Source organism: Salmo trutta, chromosome 12, assembly GCF_901001165.1.
Source record: "Salmo trutta chromosome 12, fSalTru1.1, whole genome shotgun sequence".
NCBI classification, from domain to species: Eukaryota; Metazoa; Chordata; class Actinopteri; order Salmoniformes; family Salmonidae; genus Salmo; species Salmo trutta.
Window position 1 is genome coordinate 11,111,946 of NC_042968.1, and position 21,968 is coordinate 11,133,913.

Sequence of the window (21,968 nt, forward strand, 5' to 3'; positions counted from 1 at the left end):
TTACAAATGAGCCATGAAACAGGGAATGCAGAAAGGGCAGCTTCTCCACAAACCTCACACAGAGCTCCAGACATGGGCTCCCGGGTTCTACTGTACAACACACAGTAACAGTCTAATGACAGGGGTGTTACCAGCAGCATGACAGCCTGGGGACACAAGGGCATCATTATCTGACCAGCTTCAGTTTTGAGACTGTCTCTGGCTGTTCAGATTCCTTCCATCTTTTCTTAATGCCAATCTCTTACATTACCGAGGATGTGAACCACTGAACGCATTCCAGAAGCATCTTACGGATTTCTATTTGACATTTCATGTTAGTAATTCACATCCGTAGGCCAAGGCACTTGATTTCATAAAGCGTATTGGATCTGGTGCTTAGAGCCCAGTTAGACCAGGGTAAGACTGCCTTTACCTCCTGGTACCTCGGCTTGTCCGCTGAAAAGATGCCAAGGTCAGACACCATAGGGAGTGTCTCTCCACAGGGAGAGAGCGAGAGGAGGGAGACCGGTGTGGAAGCACTCTACAATCAGCCTTTAATTAACGGAGGCGACCGTTCACCTCAGGCCCCAGGAGGCTTTTCAGGATCTGCTGCTTGCATCTTCATAAGTCAGCGTCTCGCAAAGGGAATGGGGTGACAGCCAAACTCTCTATCTCGTTCTCTCTCTATCTCTCTCACTCTCCCTCCCTTATCTCTCACTCATACAGTATGTATGTTGTAGACACAGGTAAAACCTGCCTTAAGGGCTTCCTTTATAATATATTCTTTCTCCCTGAGAGAGAGCGGGTGGCTACATGTTTCCCATGTAGATTAGACTGAAAGGTTATCCACAGCACTCCCATGCATGAGTAGACTGACACATTGATATGGTGCACATGAGGCACATTTTTGGCTTCATTATTCAAATTAGTAAACAAGGTTTGTCACAAAAGTTTTAAAAAGAGATTTGCAAAGTCATCCAACATATAGCCTAATTTGAGAGTTTTACAAGTATAAACAGGACATAAAGTTCTGATCAATCTGCAATGTTAATTAAATGCACTTTTAACAAGCACTGTATTTAACTCGACTGTGTTTTCTTACATCTCTTGATTTATAAAGTTGCTCTCATACTTTTGGATTTCCTATAAATTTCCCTCTTGGGGGTACGGCGAATCTATAAAATCTGGCTGAATGAGGTGCATTCTTGGTGTACTCTGCTGGCTCATTCAACATTTACCCTGTTCCTAATTACAGGGGGAATTGAACAAATAGTTGCCATACCTTCCACCTTGGTGTAGGGCTTCCATTTGTAGTACCAGCCCCTGAAGGGTTTGCTGTTGTACTCAGCACACTGCTGGGCACGGAAGTCCACTCCGCTTGGCTGGCACGGCGTTGTGTTACACAGCTGGTTGAGACGAGCGGAGCCCTGGCAAAACTTCCCGTTGTGTTGTGGCCTAAAGAAACACACAATTAACACATGTAGACCCGACACAGATGTGACATAGGTTAGGGCAGGCGTTCTCTTCTTCTCATGTTCAACACATGGGGAGAAGGGACTCAAGCCAACATTTCTAGGGCCCTGTTTTGACAGTTTCAAAGCAGAAAGAAATAAATCACATTTAAGACTCAGCAAGATCAAGTCAAGACCAAGTATACACTGCGTGCACAATTATTAGGCAAATTGTATTCCTCGGGATTAATTTTATTGTTGAACAAACACAATGCTCTCAGTCAATCCAAAATGTTATTGAACCTCAAACCTGAATGTTTAACAAAGGAAAAGTGAGTTTTGTCTTTCTCAGGGAAATATATAAGTGTGCACAATTATTAGGCAACTATTAGTGTGCAGAATTATTAGGCAACTAAATTACAAAAATAATTTCTCTCAACTCACTTGTTTATTCTCAATTTTTAGAGTGGAGTCTGTCCATGAAGTCTGTCAGTTTCTTGATCTGTTCACGGTCAATTTTCGCTGAAGCAGCAACCACAGCCTCCCAAATGCTGTTCAAAAAGGTGTATTGTCTTCCATCACTGTAAATCTCACGTTTGAGAAGGGCCCACAAGTTCTCAATAGGATTTAAGTCAGGTGAGGAAGGGGGCCAGGTCATTATTCAGGCATCTTTGAGGCCCTTGCTGGCTAGCCAAGCAGTGGAGTACTTGGATGCATGTGATGGAGCATTGTCCTGCATAAAGATCATGGCCTTCTAGAATGCTGAGGACTTCTTCCTGTACCACTGTTTGACGAAAGAATCTTCCAGAAACTGGCAGTAGGTTTGGGAGTTGAGTTTCAGTCCATCTTCAACCTGAAAAGGTCCAACTACCTCATCCTCAATGATAGCAGCCCATACCAGTACCCCTCCTTCACCTTGCTGGCACCTGACTCAAAGTGGTGCCCAGTGCCCATTACTGATCCAGCCACGGGCCCATCCATTTGGTCCATCAAGAGTCACTTTCATTTCTTCTGTCCATAAAACCTTTGAAAAATCTGTCTTCAGGTATTTCTTTGCCCAATCTTGACGCTTCAACTTGTGAATCTTATTCAGTGATGGTCTTGTTTCAGTCTTCTTGACCTTGGCCATGTCTCTGAGCACTTGATACCTTGTACTTCTGAACACTCCAGGTAGGTTGCAGTTCTGGAATACGGTGGTACTGGAGGATAATGGGTTCCTGGTAGTTTGACGTATAATTCTTCCCAAGTCTTTTGCAGTTAATTTGCGCCTTTTCTTCCCCATGTGTTTTTTGCGCCCCAGTTGACTATTCGCAACAAAACGTTTGAATGTCCGGTGGTCACACCTCAATAGTTTAGCTATTTAAAGAGTGTCGCATCCGTCTGAAAGGCATTTTACATTTTTGGCTTTTCAGTGTCAGTTAAATTTCTTTTTTGGCCCATTTTACCTGAGGTAATGAGGCTGCATAATAATTATGCACACCTTGATATAAGGTGTTATTCACTTTCGCCACACCCTCCCTCATTACACAAATACATATCACCTGAAAATGAGTAAATCCAATAAGCATTCAAGTTTATATGGTTTGGAGTTTGAAAATGTGAATAGAAACAATGATAAGATCAGAATACTCACTTGCCTAATAATTGTGCACGCAGTGTACAATGACAGCCTCAAAACAACACTACAACTCAGCTTATTGGGTTTTCATCCAGGTTCCCAACCACTCCTGTGAAGACAGCAGCCACAAGTATCTCCACTCAGCCACATGAATAGAAAAGGCCTCTGTTCTTAGAAACAACCTAACAGTGGAGGCTGCTGAGGGGAGGACGGCTCATAATAATGGCTGGAATGGAGCGAATTGAATGGCATCATGCATTTGATACCATTCCACTCATTCCCCTCCAACCATTACCACGAGCCTGTCCTCCCCAATTAAGGTGCCACCAACCTCCTGTGGAACCTACTCACACCGTTTCCCTGTTGTGAGCCTGACAGGCTGTTTTAAAGTGGAGCAGTGCACATCTTGGGCAGGCTTCCACTGCCTAACCTCAAAACAAATGAATCTCCGTTAGGCTCTTCCTGCTGGAGCAGAGCCAGCATTAACTTCCAGCTAAGTGAATGTGTGGGTGTTGGTGTTTGTGTTTGTGTGTGTGCTTGTGTTTTTACACATGGGGAACAGTGTGTTGTTCAATGAGAATGAAAGTCTTCCATGATTCATTCAAGTAAGTGAGTGATATGTCTTTATTTCAAAAGCCCTGGGAAGACAAACAGTTGAAGTCGGAAGTTGTTTTTGAGTCATTAAAACACGTTTTTCAACCACTCCACAAATGTATTTTTATTAACAAACTATAGTTTTGGCAAGTCGGTTAGGACATCTACTTTGTGCATGACACAAGTAATTCTTCCAACAATTGTTTACAGACAGATTATTTCACTTATAAATCACTGTATCACAATTCCAGTTGGTCAGAGGTTTACATACACTAAGTTGACTGTGCCTTCAAACAGCTTGGAAAATTCCAGAAAAGTATGTCATTGATTTAGAAGCTTCTGATAGGCTTATTGACATCATTTGAGTCAATTGGAGGTGTACCTGTGGATGTACTTCAAGGCCTACCTTCAAACTCAGTGCCTCTTTGCTTGACATCATGGGAAAATCAAAAGAAATCAGCCAATACCTCAGAAAAAAAATTGTAGACCTCCAAAAGTCTGGCTCATCCTTGGGAGCAATCTCCAAACGCCTGAAGGTACCACGTTCATCTGTACAAACAACAGTACGCAAGTATAAACACCATGGGACCACGCAGCCGTCATACCGTTCAGGAAGGAGATGCGTTCTGTCTCCTAGAGATGAACGTACTTTGGTGCGAAAAGTGCAAATCAATCCCAGAACAACAGCAAAGGACCTTGTGAAGATGCTGGAGGAAACCGGTACAAAAGTATCTATATCCACAGTAAAACGAGTCCTATATTGACATAACCTGAAAGGCCGCTCAGCAAGGAAGAAGCCACTGCTCCAAAACCACCATAACAAAAGCCAGACTACAGTTTGCAACTACACATGGGGACAAAGGTCGTACTTTTTGGAGAAATGTCCGATGGTCTGATGAAACAAAAATAGAACTGTTTGGTCATAATGACCATCGTTATGTTTGGAGGAAAAGGAGGAAGCTTGCAAGCTGAAGAACAACATCCCAACCGTGAAGCACGGGGATGGCAGCATCATGTTATGGGGGTGCTTTGCTTCAGGAGGGACTGGTGCACTTCACAAAATAGATGGCATCATGAGGTAGGAGGATTATGTGGATATATTGAAGCAACATCTCAACTTCCTGACTGATGTCTTAAAGCTTGGTCGCAAATGGATCTTCCAAATGGACATTGACCCCAAGCATACTTCCAAAGTTGTGGCAAAATGGCTTAAGGACATCACGAAGCCATCACAAAGCCCCGAACTCAATCCAAAAGAAAATGTGTGGGAAGAACTGAAAAAGCACGTGTGAGCAAGGAGGCCTACAAACCTGACTCAGTTACACCAGCTCTGTCAGGAGGAATGGGCCAGAATTCACCCAACTTATTGTGGGAAGATTGTGGAAGGCTACCCGAAATGTTTGACCCAAGTTAAACAATTTAAAGGCAATGCTACCAAATACTAATTGAGTGTATGTAAACTTCTGACCCACTGGGAATGTGATGAAAGAAATAAAAGCTGAAATAAATCATTCTCTCAACTATTATGCTGACATTTCACATTCTTAAGAAAAAACTGGTGATCCTAACTGACCTAAGACAGAGAATTTTTACTAGGATTAAATGTCAGGAATTGTAAAAAACTGAGTTTAAATGTATTTGGCTAAGGTGTATGTAAACTTCCGACTTAAACTGTATGTGCATTAGTAGACAGTCTGTGTTAAAATGCCAACCAAATAGACACAACACTCGTCACAGTCACCCAGACAAACTCTGGGAAATATTGTTGGATTTCATTGCCAAGATCAAATATTTAATCGAACAAAACAACATCAGCCCAGACACTAAACAGCAAAGCAACACAGAACTTATAAAAACAAAACACAAAAAAAATAAAGAAAAAAAAGACCTCATACCACTAACTCCTATCAAACCACACTCAGCAAAAACTTTATGTGCATGATGTTCAGCATCAAAGCGGCACACATTCCATTATATATTTTACTGTCAACACTTATCTGAGCAGAGCTTACACAGAGAAAAGCGTGTGCTGTTAACAGTGGATTGTTACGTATAAAACCCGGAAGGGAAACATATTTCTGGTGCGTCCCGGAGCTGCCAGAAAGGCCCAGAATGACAGGCTCTATTAAAGGTGTCAATGCAAACCTCCTGTTTGCAGAGCACCTCTCATTTTGTGTGCAAAGATCTGGGCCTGAGCTCCCAGTCTGCTCCTATTAGGGCTTAGGAATGGAGACATATAGGCCCATATGTTAGACTGCTTATGAGGGATGCGGACAACCAGACGTTGTCGGGTTCTAACAGGGGTTCGGGTGCTACTTGTTTCATTCAGGGAGATGAGATGCAGTAAAGGATCATTAACTACATTCAGCCGCTGGCTCATTTTTTTCTTGAGCGGATAGTCAGGGGACCGGAACATAATTACAAATAATTTGTAGTCTGCAAACTGACCGCAAGAAGCCCAAACAAATATAATATTTGACTAAAACATAATAATTTCAATCCTTGCTTACATTTTTATGCGATCACATATATCTTTCTATTATGCGTGGGAATACTTTGGAACAGATTTCAAAAATTAAAATCACTTGGAGCTGATTTGCCGGTGTTTTTATAGTCTTTTATGTTAAACAATTCCATTTTTATATATATGACATTTCCAGAAAACTTGGGGAGGCCAAATAAAATCACACGCGGGCCAAATTCGTCCCACGGGCAGCCAGTTGGGGGACCCTGCAGTACAGTATCTGACCCCCTACTCGGTAGATTGAAAAAAACTTTTTGGATAGCTGACTACTCGCTCACATGCCTAAGGGGGGTACCAGCCAAGTTTCACTTCTTGTTATACCATTTTTCTTTTCTTCTCTCTCTCTCAACAGATCCTATACCTCCAGCATCCCAGAGGGACACTAAATCTCCCAGCGGCAGCAATGAGTCCAAACTTCAGTGGACTAGAGGTCATCCTGTCTGGCTAGTCATCACCTGCTCTCTCCCTTCCCCCTCCTTGTCCTCCCTTCTTTCATCCTCCTCCCTGTCCCCACACAGCGACCACCACTGCACAGGGTCATTTCTCTCAGGCTCCTGACCACCCTTAACCACCACTGGACCTCCTACTTTGCTGCCCTGCTTCCTCCCCAGTCACTCCACATCAGTACTCCCACCTGAATCAAAGGCCTGCTGGGACCTGGGCCTCCCTGCTCGATCACACTCCCCTCTGTGCGGTGCGGAGCCCCCAATGAGCCCTACTGACCTATCCCCTCAGGGCCTACTGGACCTCCCCTATGCCAGGCTGCGATTAACCCAGGACTCTGCAATCTGATAGCATCACAGGCTGCACACGCTGTCAATAACTGCTGTGTTTTAACCTTTGTAAAGCATATTTAAGAGCCTGTCAGATGCTGTCGTGAAACAGGCAATCTGATCATCTCCAATCCCATGCAAGCTTATAAAGGGTTTTTACCATCAAACACCAACTTATAAAAGGTCTTACCATCAAACACCAACTTATAAAGGATCTTACCATCAAACACCAACCTATGTTGCCATATTTATCAGGACTGTAAATGTATTTAATCTGCCAGGTGATTGCTGTGTTCAGAGAGGATTCCCTCGCTACATTTTATTTTATTTTACAACCCCTGCAAAGTATGTATGTTAGGTAGCTATCGATTTGAAACTTTTGAAACTGTCTTCAAACAAATAATGTTTACTGAATATAATTGCATAATACATTGTATAATATGTTCTGTTGTTTTTGAGGAGAGAACATATTCAACCCTAATCTGTAAACTACACGGGATGTTACAGTCTGATAGCCAAAACGAGTGGGCAGATTGAGGGTAATCCATCTTCAGAACCACAGATTATACCAAGAGGGGCTGCCAAAATAATCTGACGGGTTGCTTAAAAAACACTCTCCTGTTCTCACGGATCAGAGCTAAAATGTGATTTAAGGGGACAAACAGATCCAACAGTCCAATGGTGAAATGGAAGACACTGTGCTCAGAAGGGAGTTATATATGATTCTAATATAGCCAGTTTGCTATAGCAGGAAAAGAATCCTGCAGCAAGAGGAAATGTAAACTATTATGTGGATTATAATTAATGGACATTTGTGTAGGGGTTGATGCATTTTTCGTAAGGGAAAATCCAGTCTGTAGTTTTTAAATGGAAATTACAAATCACAATTTAAACATCAAATACAATACAAGTTTTGATTACCCTGCAACAGGGTAATCAAATTAAGATCCTGTAGGATCTGTAGGTAAACTGACTACATGACTCTTAAAGTGGATTATACTTCTATAGCTCCATGTATGCTAATCACTGACTGTATAATGTGCATCATATGAGGTTCTGTCTGCCTCTGGCTCTATCTCCCAGGCTGGTCCAGGCTGGATTAAGTGAACAATCAGGTACAACAGAGAGGACAGCACCTCACCAATTCCAGTCCTCCAACACAGCCTGTTGACTGGACAGAATGTTGGGGGAGAGGGAGAAGTAGTTTCCAATTCTCTGCTGAGGCACTACATCCAATCCAATTTAGGGTTCCCCCTTGTAGCATGTGGGATTTGTAGATTTTTTGTTGTTGCTTTGTCTGCATGCATTTATTTGAGGTAACAGTAAAAACCCACTGAGACGTTATGCCATTAACGATAAGAGACATACGTAAGTGAGGAAGGTAAGTTGGACTTCCCAAGTCACATAGTTTCCACACAGGGACAGCATAGGGACACCTGTGCCTGGGAAGGTTACTCTATCCTGCCTGTGCTGAGAGGAGATATCCTCCATCAACCTGTTGCAACTGCTGGGAGGAAACACCTGGGCTTACACCATCAGACACACACACACGCACACACTCACACAAACACACACACACACACACTAAACTGTCCTGGAAATCATATCTGCCAATACATTTCTAAATCACAGTCTTGTTAAATTACATTTCTCGATCATAGTCTAATTGGTGTGGCTAACAGATCGTCTTATTCATCAAAATTACGGAACAAAGAAATCAGTGTTCTCAACACACTGGAAAGGTTTGAGTTAAAAGTCTTCAATATCCTTGATGCAATCAAAGTGGTTGAGTGCCTGGATGTTATCCAATAGGCATGATCACATCCCATCCTGCAAGACACAAACCTGAGAACAAGCCAGATGCTAAGATATCTAAGCCACCTGTCCATCAATAATGGCCCTCCTTCTTTCAGCTCCTTGTCCTTTTCTGAAGCAGCCAAGCCCTCCGAAGCCAAACCTGTCCTCAGGGGGACTTGTAATCTCAAATTAATCCAGAAGCCAAAGGTCAGATGCAATCTGGCTCTACTTGAGGTTTCACATAAATCTGACTACTAGTGGGAGTACCATGCAACAAGCACACAAAGTCTGACATCAACCAGACGTATTATGAGAACAATCTAGCAAAGAGACATAGTGCACAAAAGATCTAACTGACAAACTAATATGAACCTGAGAATTGTATCTAGTGTTGGGGCATTTGTGTGCTACGTCTCTATATTTACATTTGTGTGTGTTCGGTGTCTGCTTCGGCTGTTAATGCTTGAAGAAGAAGAGGTTTGTGTTGCCCAGGGAAGTCAGAAGATTGGGCGAGTAGCTTGAGGCAGAGAATTGAGTAGCGCTGTGGTCTGAGCAGGTTAAACTGGCATGAGAGAGATCCCTTTAATCTGGGCTGCTGTCTTTTTGTAGACTGACAGATAATAGCGTTTAATGGGCTGACAGCCAACTGGCAGGCAGGCAGCCAGGCAGGCCACGCTCTCAGGTGCTCGGTTAGTACGTCAGGGGGAGCTGACTGGGAGGAAGGCCATGTTTACCTGTCCAAATCCAACCCTGTTCTGTTTGCACAGAGCAGACACACTGTATGTGGAGCTCTTCATGTGTTCTATGGTAGTGCTGGTAGAGACTTAGCGAAGACAAGCAACAGCTGAGGTAAAATGTGGCTAATCATGCCTCAAGCTCATCTATCCATCAGCCGTCTTGTATGGAGCATAACCCCTGCCAGACAAGGTAAAGTGCCTCAAAAGAGGGAGAAGTAACTATCACAGTAAGAATCCTCTCTGGGGTATTACCAGGGGATGTTGAGTTCACCCAGTGCAAATCTAGGCTTGTTATGGTAGGAGAGAGTGGGGTAAGTTGAGCCAAAGGGGTAAGTTGAGCCATCCTTGTACACAAAATGTATTATTCGACCAAATATTTCGACCAAACATAATTTCAAGGAGTCATGGAAAAAGTGGTAAGCAAGCTAGGTAAAAAAAAAACTGATTTTCACCAAGTGAAATTAATTTAGTGTGTTAGATGTTTCAAGTAGATATTTTTAAGACTGTTTTATTCACCAGTTTGGGTCTCTATAAGTGTGAATATGAGGTCCTAAACTTAGCATGAAAGTGCATCCTTGTAGCTGTGTGGGCTAATATAGTCAAAATGGGGTAAGTTGAGCCAATGGTTGAGCCAAGGGAAAGTTGAGCAAATTTTTCTATTTTCGTCACAGGCATAATGCAAGGCATTATCACTGGGATATGAGGTAACAACAGGGCCTAGCCTATGTTAATTAGTAAACGGCTTAACTTACCCTGTAGTTCTGCCAAGATACCACTTTTTTGGGACAAGCTAGGTTTTCAAAATTGTAATTTTTACATGAATTCTGATTATTTTCAGGGATACACAACATCGGCAGTGTAGCCTAGTGGTTAGAGTGTTGGACTAGTAACCGAAAGGTTACAAGATCAAATCCCTGAGCTGACAAGGTACAAATCTGTCGTTCTGCCCCTGAACAAGGCAGTTAACCCACTGTTCCTAGGCCGTCATTGAAAATAAGAATTTGTCCTTAACTGACTTGCCCAGGTCTCCAGGTGTTTCTCCAGGTAAAATAAATATGTAGATATATTTGTTAAAAAGAATACTATATTTCCTGTGACAGAGTGATACTAAATGTAAAAAAAGTCTCAACTCACCCCACTCTCCCCTAGTAGGCTATGCATTAAAATAGCCCAGAGTGAGATTCTAAATTAGCAGTGAACTCTTATGACCCCACCTGACCCCCTAGTATGGCTAACAGTACTGTACCTGGGGCTGGTGCAGGATCGCTCCCTGTACATAACCCCTCCCCCACAGGTCCTGGAACAGTCCGACCACTCAAACCATCCTGACCACTGACCGTTGACAGCTCTCGGACCGTGGTCACCATACTTCACACACTGGCCTCGCCGACACCACTGTTGAAAGAGGAGAGAGCGAGAGAGAAAGAGAAAGCGGGAGAGAGAGAGAGATGAGGGGGAGGATGAGGGCGGGGTGGAGAGAAAAAATGAAAATGTTGAGTTAGTATCGGTGGTAGGATCTTTGGCTTGCCCCAATGCTGAGGTTCCTGGTTTGGGTGAATGCCCAGCACCACACCTGGAGACCTAGGCCTATCTGAGCCAAACCACACACTCACACACATCACCACCTTTCTCTCTCTCCCACTATCATCTTTCACTGCGGAAAAAGAATAGGAGCATTGTGTTCTTATGGGACATTTAACAATGCACAAAACGCTCCTGCAGGTGTGTGCATATGTGGATTTGTGAGTGAACCTGTCTTTTGTGCTTGTGCTTGTACCTTGGGCATTTCTGTAAGCGTCCCTGTGTGTTTTTACGTCTGTGTGTGTTAAAACGTGTGTTACACTGAGTGATACTGTTAGATGGAAATCCCTGTCTCCTTCCATCCCGTTCACGATGGGCAACATTGCCATGGAAACAGATGGTACACTTACCATGTCAGTCCCACAGCTGGTGCCCTCAGCAGCGGGCATGAACTTGGTCTCACACCGGTGACCTGTCCTGTGGCACCACAGTGATTTACAGATGTCCTGTCGAGTGACCAGACACACCAAACAGTGAGTCCAGCATCTGCCTCCCCTCATCAGAACACTACCACTACACTAACAACACCCCACTGCCATGGTTACAAGCAATAAACCCCCCATTTCCAAAAAACCAATCATTGTATTCCCTGAAACACGCTATTCATGTATCTTTTATTCCTTCCCACAATGCAGCGGTAAGTATGGAGAGATGAGGCATTGGGAGCCAGGCAGTGGACCTGTGCCACGCTGGCCTGCCGCCCGATTGCATCTGGCAGACAGCTAGCGAGACCGGGGTTATGAGAGAGCTGGTCCCCCCGTGCTAATCTAGCTCTGCAGCAGACTGACTGGGCTAGTGTGCCACGGTCAGCCGTAAGAGCAGAGCACGCGGCTAATTAGCTCTCCTCTGCATCATGCGAAACGACCGCAGAATCCCAACAGAGGGAAGAAACACAGGGAGGCAAACATCCCAAATCCTTGTTAATTAAGATGTAGAGTCACCTACATCGAGGTTTAGGAGACGGGTTCAAACTTAGGGCTGGGGTTCAGGAGAACACAGAAGGTTGTATGGGGGATATACAATGGCTCAGGCTATACCATGAGCACTAATCCTACAGATGGACTGGTGTGGATGTTGATTTCCCACACACAACCTCCTATTCTTGACCCGTTCCTTATTCATGCTGGATTTGCATGTCAATGCATGTCTTGTTGAATGTAGTATAGTGGAAGGTTATAGAGGCCCATTCCCTTAGGGTTGTGTTCAAGTCTGTTGGACCCGTTTTGAATACTGTAATTGGAGGTTAAATACGGCTGTTTTGAACATATAATGGTTTGTCCCACAAAGATAATGCAAATGAGATAATACTGGTTTAAACCCTACCTATGTTTCCCAGTAGCACACTTGTCAAACAGTTTCGTGCAAACCACTAACGAATGTGCCTTTCAGTGTCAGGTACCTTGACAAAGTCCAGGTTGCACAGTTTAGCCTTGGAGCCAAACTGCCACTTGCACTGCGTGTCAGCATCATAAAGCTGGCCTGGGAGCTTCTCTGGGTATTTATACTGCCCAATCTGCCTGGGCTCATCCACCAGACACGATGCTTGAGCTGTTCTGTGGAGTAAAACCAAGAAACACTGAACAATCAGACAGGAACCTATCATTAAAGACTAATAAACACGAACAGGTGCATGAGAACCACACTACATCATTACATGCATGGCAGCCATATCAGAGGTCAATTTATAAGGCTTACCCAAGGAAGCGGCTGAGGTATTGGCGACTGCAGGCAGACCATGAGAAGACCCCGTTGTTTCCTGCCAGGGTTGGAGACATGATGTTTCCTTCCGCTTTCCGACAAGGATTCCCCTCTCCATCATGGATCATCCCAAAACTGCCATAGAGACAGATCATTAAGAAGGAGAGAGAGAGAGCGAGAGAGAGAGAGACAGAGCGAGAGAGAGAGAGACGGAGAGAGAGAGAGAAAAAGAGAAAGAGAAAGAGAGACTGTAAATGTCCAACCTCAGGTCAGAAATCTACTGGTCAGGTTGGAACTCTTACCCTAGTAACCTTAAAACATTTTAGTTTTATAAAACTCGTTAGGCTCCATGGAGTGTGATGGGCCACACGTTTCTGACATAGCCTCACACTTGGTTTAGAAACATATGTGTTATAAACAGGCATGTGTTGATATAGCATTAAAAACGCTACCCTCCTACACTACAGTACATAGCTGAGGTTCACTAGTCTGTAAAGGTTCACTAGTCTGTAAAGGTTCACTAGTCTGTAAAGGTTCACTAGTCTGTAAAAGACAACGTCATCTATTTAGAAATTACATCTCCTCAATTTGTCAGTGATTAATGGTATTTGGCCTGGAAGTGGTTTTCATCTCAACAATGTGCAAATTCTGGGAATGATTCCTATTAATTTGACCAAAGTGATTAAGCCATTGAAAATTACAGGAATTCTGACATACGCCAGCTCGGCGTATCGAAGGAACAGGTTCTTTCCAGTTTGTGTTGAGAGAGTGCCAAGCAGACAAAGGGCTTTACCATAATAATTCAATGTCAAATGTCAAATATAAACAGCCTCTTATCTCGATGGAAACGTGTAAACACAAACAGAGCATACCCAACGCCTGTGGCACTTTCTATGGTTTCACACATTGTCATGGAGCAAATTAAGTGCTTTGCTAGCGTAATGCTATTGTTTCGGTCTGTATTTCTTGCTTTAACTGGACCTTCTTTGATGTAGCACTGTAAATTAAAGCCATCACATTGCAACTAAGCATAGCTTTCTATAACAGCAAAGCTTGTCGCATGAATACACTGTTATATAGTAACAAGTTCATCACCTGTACTAGGTGTTCTCCTGTTCTCCTAAAATATATGGCGGTCTATTCTGCTCCTTGTGAAGGTAAAGCTAATGGCTAGTGCTAATAGCGAGGGCATTGATGGACTTACTTGTGGCCTGATTCATGAGCGATGGTGAAAGCTAAGCCCAGTCCTGTGTCTTCATTAATCGTACAGCTCCGGTATTTACTACACATTCCACTTATTGGAGCAAAACCTGCAGAGATAAGCAGAGGAAGAGGGAGAAGGAGAGGAGGAGAGGTGTAAAGTTAAAGAGTATTGTAAGGGAGATATCAGGCTCAAATATGTATTCATACAAAGCTACTATGTCTATCTACAAAAACCATCAGACAACATAACTGTTCTGGGAGAAGGAAGGCCGTAGGCAGTGTTACAAGACAAACTTATTTTCGATTCAGGCATTACTATCGCCAACCTCAAAAATGCAAATCCTGCTTTTAGAGTGAGCCAAGACTGCTGTTACATGGCAATAAATGCAGTCTTTACAGTTTAATTGGTCCACGGACAGCATGAACGCTATGTATTGTAGCATGAAAGCTATGGGTTGTGTTACAAAGAGAATATTTAAATCAAGGCCTCGCTTGCTCCTCATACTGTACGTCCCAAAGTGCATACTTGTGGTTTAGGGCCATTGAGACTAATTAATTATAGTTGGCTGATGCTTCAGTTTTAACTGATCTGACAATGCTGCCAATCGTTCACACTATTGAAGAGAAGGAGAGAACGGGATGGGTGTAAGATGTGTGTGGGTGTGTGCATGTATGTGCGTGTTAGTGCATGCGTGCATGTATGCATGGCTATACTTTTGTAAGTGTGTGTTTGTGAGTTTTGACAAGGGTGTATTTAGTGCAGGTGAAATCCCTTGCCGGAGGGAGTCCAGGCAGAGCATGTAGGATCCCGCCCACCCTGGAAGTGACCCCATGACCTCTGGTGCTGTCTAATCCCCCAGCAACACCATGACTAAGGGCTCTAATCTCCAATAGTCACCTCAGGGGCCCTGGCTGACCTACTTCACCCCCCACCATCCCCTCCCCCCTGGGGTGAGACCTTACCCAGGGTGTCACATGGCTCGTTCTTCCAAGAGCAGATGTCCAGGCCGGTGAGAAGCACAGCATGGTCGTGGCGCTTCCCGATCAGGCCCGACTGCCACTGGCAGAAACTGTTGAGAGACTGGTCAGCGTGGTGGTTGATGGACAGGCCGAGCTGGGGAGGAGACAGAGAGGAATAGATCATAAGGGGAGACTGGAGGATTCATGATGTTGGGGAGGCTGGTGATTTTATTGTCAGGCACTCAGATCGATGTGACTCACTGGATCTTGCTCTAGAAGAAGCAGGCTGACCACCACAATGTTGATATCAGTTCCGATGGTGCCATCTTTGAAAAGGCTGGAAACCTAAAACAAAACAAACCCAGATTGGAAGTTTGAGATTAACATTCTGGTTCAAATTAATCGTTGCTTAACATTTTGTGCGAAATAAATACATAAATCATGACATTCATTGTTTTTTAAGCATTAGGCCAGGGTTTTTCTTTAGGAAAACCTACTTCGGGATATGTTACATGACTGATGACTGACTGACTGACTGGTGTCCCTCCCCTGCTCACCATGTTCATAACAGTGAGGACGTAGGTGGTGACGTTCTCTCTGCCGTGTTTCTCCAGCATCTTCCTGTCTGCCACCACCAGCGTTTCCACATTCAGGCCCCCCACCTTGTTAGATGTGATGGGTGATCGCTTCGCCCTGCCTGGGAGCTCAAACTCATCAGGCATGATGAGACGATCCTCAGCAGGGGGCTTGGGAGTGTCTGCAGAGATATGGTAGAGGGATAGAGGGCAGGTAGGGAGGGATAGAGATATGAAGAGAGAGAAAGAGGAGACAGGGGGGGAAATGCTTTGGAAAGGATCTCAAATGACAGCTCCTCCTTTTTCCTGGACCTTTCCCTGATAAGAGCACGGGGCCGGCAGAGCGTTGAAAGAGCAGGAAATATTTAAAGTCATTCACTCCTCAAGCTGCTTGCGAGTATTCATTTCAATAAAGGCCAGCTACTTTATACCCTACACTATCTGAGTGCTTTTTCTTTCAAAGTACATTATACACATTACATCATAAACAATCAGTAGTGGAACATTTTGACATTTTGACCTTTATTTTATATTTGTTATTGCACTGTTATCGTTCTGTTTCTGTGAAAAAACTACAATGCATGTCTCTCCACCATCTCTACTATCACTGTCCTGTACAAACAGTCCCACGTGACTGATCAAAGGCAGTCATAATAATAAGGAAGTTCCCTTACATACATTGCCTGCGGCGTCCACAGAAGTGTTGTCTCTGCAGCTTCCCGTGCTGGTAGTCGTGGTGATGCTGGTGATGGTGCTGTAGATATGGGTTGTCAGGTTGGGAGCTGTGGATAGATCCCTGGCCACCATGGACTTTGTGTTCAGCCGAGCGTTTGTAGACCACGTGTGGGTGGTGTCCACTCGGGGAGCTGTAGTTGTGCTCTGCAGCTAGGTGCTGGGGCAAGGGGGCGATGAAGTACTCATCATCAGACATCCGGATCAGACCTGACTGGAGAGCACAGATATCCCTGGGCATTAGATTTATTCATCAACAATAAACATTCATCATGGGGGATGAAGATGAGAGTCGGATCAGTAATAAGTCATGTAGATTGTCATGTGTTAAGGAATGGTGTAAGTAAGAGGTCTGGCAGCAGTTCTTAGATAAGGCCTGAAGGGACATCAAAATAGAGAGGAGTCATCTCAAACCAGACACAGACACAGGAAACCCTGGGACAAGGTGCTGTCTCCATAGGTGTTTCCATAGGTCAGGCACCCACAGGGATGTGACTTACTGTCTGTCAGGATGATAGCACAGGGTATCAGAGGTATTCTGGGGCAGCTGCTCCTCAACACAGGATTCTTAACCCAGAAGGATAGTGGGATAGTCGGCTTCCTATTTCGCAACAAAGCCTCCTTCACTCATGCTGCCAAACATTCCCTCGTAAAACTGACCATCCTACCGATCCTCGACTTCGGTGATGTCATTTACAAAATAGCCTCCAACACTCTACTCAACAAATTGGATGCAGTCTATCACAGTGCCATCCGTTTTGTCACCAAAGCCCCATATACTACCCACCACTGCGACCTGTATGCTCTCGTTGGCTGGCCCTCGCTTCATACTCGTCGCCAAACCCACTGGCTCCAGGTCATCTACAAGTATCTGCTAGGTAAAGCCCCACCTTATCTCAGCTCACTGGTCACCATAGCAGCACCCACCTGTAGCACGCGCTCCAGCAGGTATATCTCACTGGTCACCCCCAAAGCCAATTCTTCCTTTGGCCGCCTCTCCTTCCAGTTCTCTGCTGCCAATGACTGGAATGAACTGCAAAAACCTCTGAAGCTGGAGACTCTTACCTCCCTCACTAGCTTTAAGCACCAGCTGTCAGAGCAGCTCACAGATCACTGCACCTGTACATAGCTCATCTGTAAATAGCCCATCCAATCTACCTCATCCCCATACTGTATTTATTTATTTATCTTGCTCCTTTGCACCCCAGTATCTCAACTTGAACATTCATCCTCTGAACATCCTACCATTCCAGTGTTTATTTGCTAAATTGCAATTACTTTGCCACCATGGCCTATTTATTGCCTTACCTCTCTTATCCTACCTCATTTTCACATGCTGTATACAGATTTTCCTACTGTATTATTGATTGTATGTTTGTTTATTCCATGTGTAACTCTGTGTTGTTGTATGTGTCGAACTGCTTTGCTTTATATTCGCTGGGTCGCAGATGCAAATGAGAACTTGTTCTCAACTAGCCTACCTGGTTAAATAAAGGTGAAATAAAAATAAAATGAAAATTAACAACAATTCTATGCACCCAAAAGGTTTTTGGCATTCCACAAAGATACGGTACCCTAAAGTGAAAACATGAAGCAAACCAAACGTTTTGGTCCTTTAAAAACTTGCTGTAAATAAAATATTGTGTGCTATAGCTTGGAAAATAAATACAAGTGACTCTGAATGACAACATAATGTTTGTTTCCAACCTTTGGGCTGTTTTCCAAAATAAGTTAAATCCGCTTCGTGTTTTGTTTCCTTGCCACGATACTAACTAGTATTGTGATACTTGTATTGTCCTTGCCCTAGTATTCTAGGGACAGTACCATTCTAAATACAGCAATTCTTTCCTCGTCCACAACATTTTCCCACAATGGACCATAATTTGAAGTAAGTAAAATGTTTGAGTATTTTACTGTTGACAATACCCCACAATACTGTATAAATTACAGATTTCAGATACAGGGCAGTTTACCTCTCAAACACGGCCATAAAAAAACTCCTGTGCACAACCTAAGTACTGCCAGTCACCATGGATACAGCTGTCAGATACAGTGAAAAAAATATAAAGTAGCATGATGCAAGACAGCTTTATAGATCATAGTGCAGTCAGAGTGTAACTGGCAAAAGGTTGTCAGAGAAGTTCCTAACTAGTAATGTCTAAAATGTTTGCAGGTCAACAGAAACAACAACCCAAAGTGAAAAAGTCCCTTTTGAACAGACCTCTGCCAGAAATGGTTCTTTAATTAACCAGCTCTTCAAGTAAAGGATTCCATTACACTCCAAAGAAAGGAACAAAGTGTTGAGTCAATCTCTCGAAGACTGCCTGTAAAAACACATTAAGGCGGGAGGCCATTACTCTTCAAGCATCAGCATGGTCCTGTTGACGGAGCTAGCACTGGAGGGAACTGAATCAATTTGATTAGTGAAAAGAGCCGAACACAGCGGCATTTCCTTTACATGTTAGAGGAGGGCTACAATGTATGAGATAGCCTCTCTATGGAACCCTTTCAGCAAGACAACAACTGATTGAAAAGATCCAATATTGTCTCTTTGTCTTCCTTCGAGGCAGATAGCTAGGCTTTTCTTCAACACCCATCGTTCCCTGTGGGGTGTGTGTGTGTGTGTGTGTGTGTGTGTGTGTGTGTGTGTGTGTGTGTGTGTGTGTGTGTGTGTGTGTGTGTGTGTGTGTGTGTGTGTGTGTGTGTGTGTGTGTGTGTGTGTGTGTGTGTGTGTGTGTTGTGTGTGTGCAGTTTGATGATTGCATGGAGCAATAGGTAGGGGAGACAGGGGTTTAGGTTAAACTCAAAAGTAATAATATCCTTTCATAAATTAGGCAAAGGTCAATCAAGAACAGAACATAAGGCACCAAGCTACTGTAACAGCTCTGAAAATGCATTTGACTTACTCACTAGTCAGCTTTCTGTCTATGGGTCATGTGCAACTGCTTCAGCACCAAGTCCTACATTTGGAAATCCATAGCAATATGATCAATCTTTGAAAGTTTGACATATAGATACAGAACACCTTTCCAATTAATAAAACATTTATAATGCATCAACTGTAGATTCCTTATTTATACCATTACACTATATGGTGGTGTAAAATATTATTTCAAACATCACCACAGGCTGACAGTTTTATTTATACTGAAAATAAATATAAACACAACATTCAACAATTTCAAAGATATTACTGTTCCAGATCATATTGTCACACCCTGAACTGTTTCACCTGTCTTTGTGCTTGTCTCCACCGCCCTCCAGGTGTCGCCCATCTTTCTAATTCTCCCCAGTATATTTATACCTGGATCGATGGCCGCTTCGAGAAAGTAGGAGGGAGAGGGAATCTGTGCCCTGTCGCCCTCGTTCGCCTTTGATTCCCACCTCGCCTCTGAAGAATCCTGGAGACCCCGAAGTCTACATGTCCGAGTGAACCCGACGTCACCCGAGTTCTCTCTGGAATCACCGAGGGCTGCCGAGGGCTCCTTCGGAGTCCAGGCACCTGGGCAGGGCTAGATTGACTCCGGCTGAGCGCTTATGCCGATTCCACACCCAGAGTTGTCTATATTGTGGAGCTACGGGACATTTCGTAGCTACCTGCCCATTAAAAACCCAGGCTCATCAAGAAGGGGCGAGTACTCTGGTGGACCATACGGATAACTTTTCCTCTCCCCTTACTCGCAACCCTTTCCATGCCATCCTGCTCTGGGGGAACCAGTCGAAATCTCTTCGGGTACTCATCGACTCTGGGGCCGATGAGAGTTTTTTGGACGCTAACCTGGCATAAGAGCTGGGCATCCCCACTCAGCCCCTCTCCATTCCTATGGACGTTAGAATGCTGGATGTGCGCTCTATAGGCCGGGTCACTCACAATAACACTCCCATCAACCTACGAGTGTCAGGGAACCACAGCTAGGCTATCCAATTTATGCTGATTAAGTCTACTCAGGTTCCTGTGGTATTGGGATTCTCTTGGCTCCAAAGACATAATCCCATCATAGACTGGACTGCTGGTGCCATTATGGGCGCCACGCCCATTGTCTGATGGGCGTGGCTGCAACTTTTCCTGGGATTTGCCAACTTTTATCTGGGGTTACAGCAGCCTGGCTTCCCCCCTGTCTGCACTCACCTCTCCCAAGGTTCCGTTCACATGGTCCCCAACTGAGAACTCAAGCACCGCTTCACCACTGCTTCAACATTGGTTCATCCTTACCGGTCCCGTCAGTTCGTGGTAGAGGCCGATGCTTCATATGTCGGAGTGGGGCTGTCCTGTCCCAGCATTCTGCCCTGGACCTCAAGTTCCATCCCTGCGCCTTCTTCTCCCATAACATCAATGCCACGAAGAGGAACTACGATGTGGGGAATCGTGAAGATGGCATTGGAGGGGTGGAAACGCTGGTTGGAGGGGGCGGAACATCTGTTCATCGTGTGGATGGACCAAAAGAACCAGGAATATCTCCGCAATGCCATGCGTCTCAATTCCAGGCAAGCTGGGTGGGCCCTGCATTTCACCCGGTTAAACCTACTGACCAGGATCCAAGAACATCAAGCTGGATACGCTGTCAGGCCGGTATAGCCCCATGGCTACACCCTCGGACCCCGCGACCATCCTTCCACCTCGTGTCTGGTGACGTTATTCAGCTGGGAAATAGGGAAGCAGGTCCGTGAGGCACAGCGTTCCCAGCCGAACCCCGGGGGGGCCAGATAACCAGATGTTTGTGCCTGACGCTGTCGGCTCCTCGGTTCTGTAGTGGGCCCACTCCACCAGGCTTGCCTGCCACCCGTGCTCCCGTCAGACCCTGGCCTTTGTGTGGCAACACTTTGGTGGCCTTCCATGTTCCCGGATGTCTCTGTGTTCGTTGCCGCCTGCACGGTCTGTACGCAGAACAAGACTCCTCGGCAAGCTCCGGGTGGTTTTCTTCAACCACTTTCTGTCCCTCACCGTCCGTGGTCTCACATATCCCTGGACTTCGTCACGGGTCTTCCCCCGTCTGATGGCAACACCACCATCATGACAGTAGTGGACCGGTTTTCCAAAGCCGCCAACTTTATTCCTCTCCCCAAGCTACCCTCTGCCAAAGAGATTGCCCAGCTCATGGTTCAGCACGTCTACTGGATCCATGGACTCCCGGTGGACATGATCTCCGGCGGGGGCCCTCAGTTCTCATCCTGGTTCTGGAGGGTGTTCTGCACGCTCATTGGATCATTGGGCCAGCCTGTCCTCCGGTTTCCACCTGCAGTCCAACGGCCAGTCGGAGCGGGCCAATCAAGAACTGGAGACGACTCTTCACTGCCTTGTCTCCGCCAAACCCAACCACCTGGAGCCAGCAACTTGTGTGGGTTGAATACGCCCACAACACCCTCCACTGCTCTGCCACTGGGCTTTCGCCTTTCGAGTGCTCCCTGGGGTATAAGCCCCCTCTCTTCCCAGAGCAAGAGGAAGAGGTCGGCATACCCTCGGCCCAGATGTTTGTCCGCCGCTGTCGCCATACCTGGAAGAGAGCCCGGTCAACTCTTCTCAAGACCACCTCCAGGTATCGACGACAAGCAGACCGACACCGGACCCTGGCTCCCTGGTATTGTCTCGGGCAGATGGTATGGCTGTCCACTCGTGAGCCCCGCAAACTTCCCCCCGCTTGTAGTTGTCCTTGATGTCCTTTGTTTTTTTTGCATTGTTGTTTTCTATTTTCCGTTTTCTTTTTCTTTTTTCTCTTTAGTTAATTTTCTTGGTTGATGGTGCATGGAA

The 21,968-nt window shown here is 44.9% G+C and overlaps 1 protein-coding gene across 1 annotated transcript in view; it reads right to left on the reverse strand.

Moving 5' to 3' along the window:
- The window catches only part of adamts18 (ADAM metallopeptidase with thrombospondin type 1 motif, 18), a 51,554-nt gene that overhangs the window by 18,222 nt on the left and 11,364 nt on the right, over positions 1–21,968 (reverse strand). Inside the window, exons 4-13 of the mRNA XM_029767083.1 lie at positions 16,169–16,436; positions 15,473–15,672; positions 15,177–15,260; positions 14,919–15,069; positions 13,957–14,062; positions 12,750–12,887; positions 12,454–12,607; positions 11,405–11,500; positions 10,720–10,868; positions 1,262–1,434 (exon numbers count right to left, since the gene is read on the reverse strand). Coding sequence (XP_029622943.1) covers positions 1,262–1,434; positions 10,720–10,868; positions 11,405–11,500; positions 12,454–12,607; positions 12,750–12,887; positions 13,957–14,062; positions 14,919–15,069; positions 15,177–15,260; positions 15,473–15,672; positions 16,169–16,436 — 1,519 coding nt within the window. The remainder of the gene's footprint in view (positions 1–1,261; positions 1,435–10,719; positions 10,869–11,404; positions 11,501–12,453; positions 12,608–12,749; positions 12,888–13,956; positions 14,063–14,918; positions 15,070–15,176; positions 15,261–15,472; positions 15,673–16,168; positions 16,437–21,968) is intronic.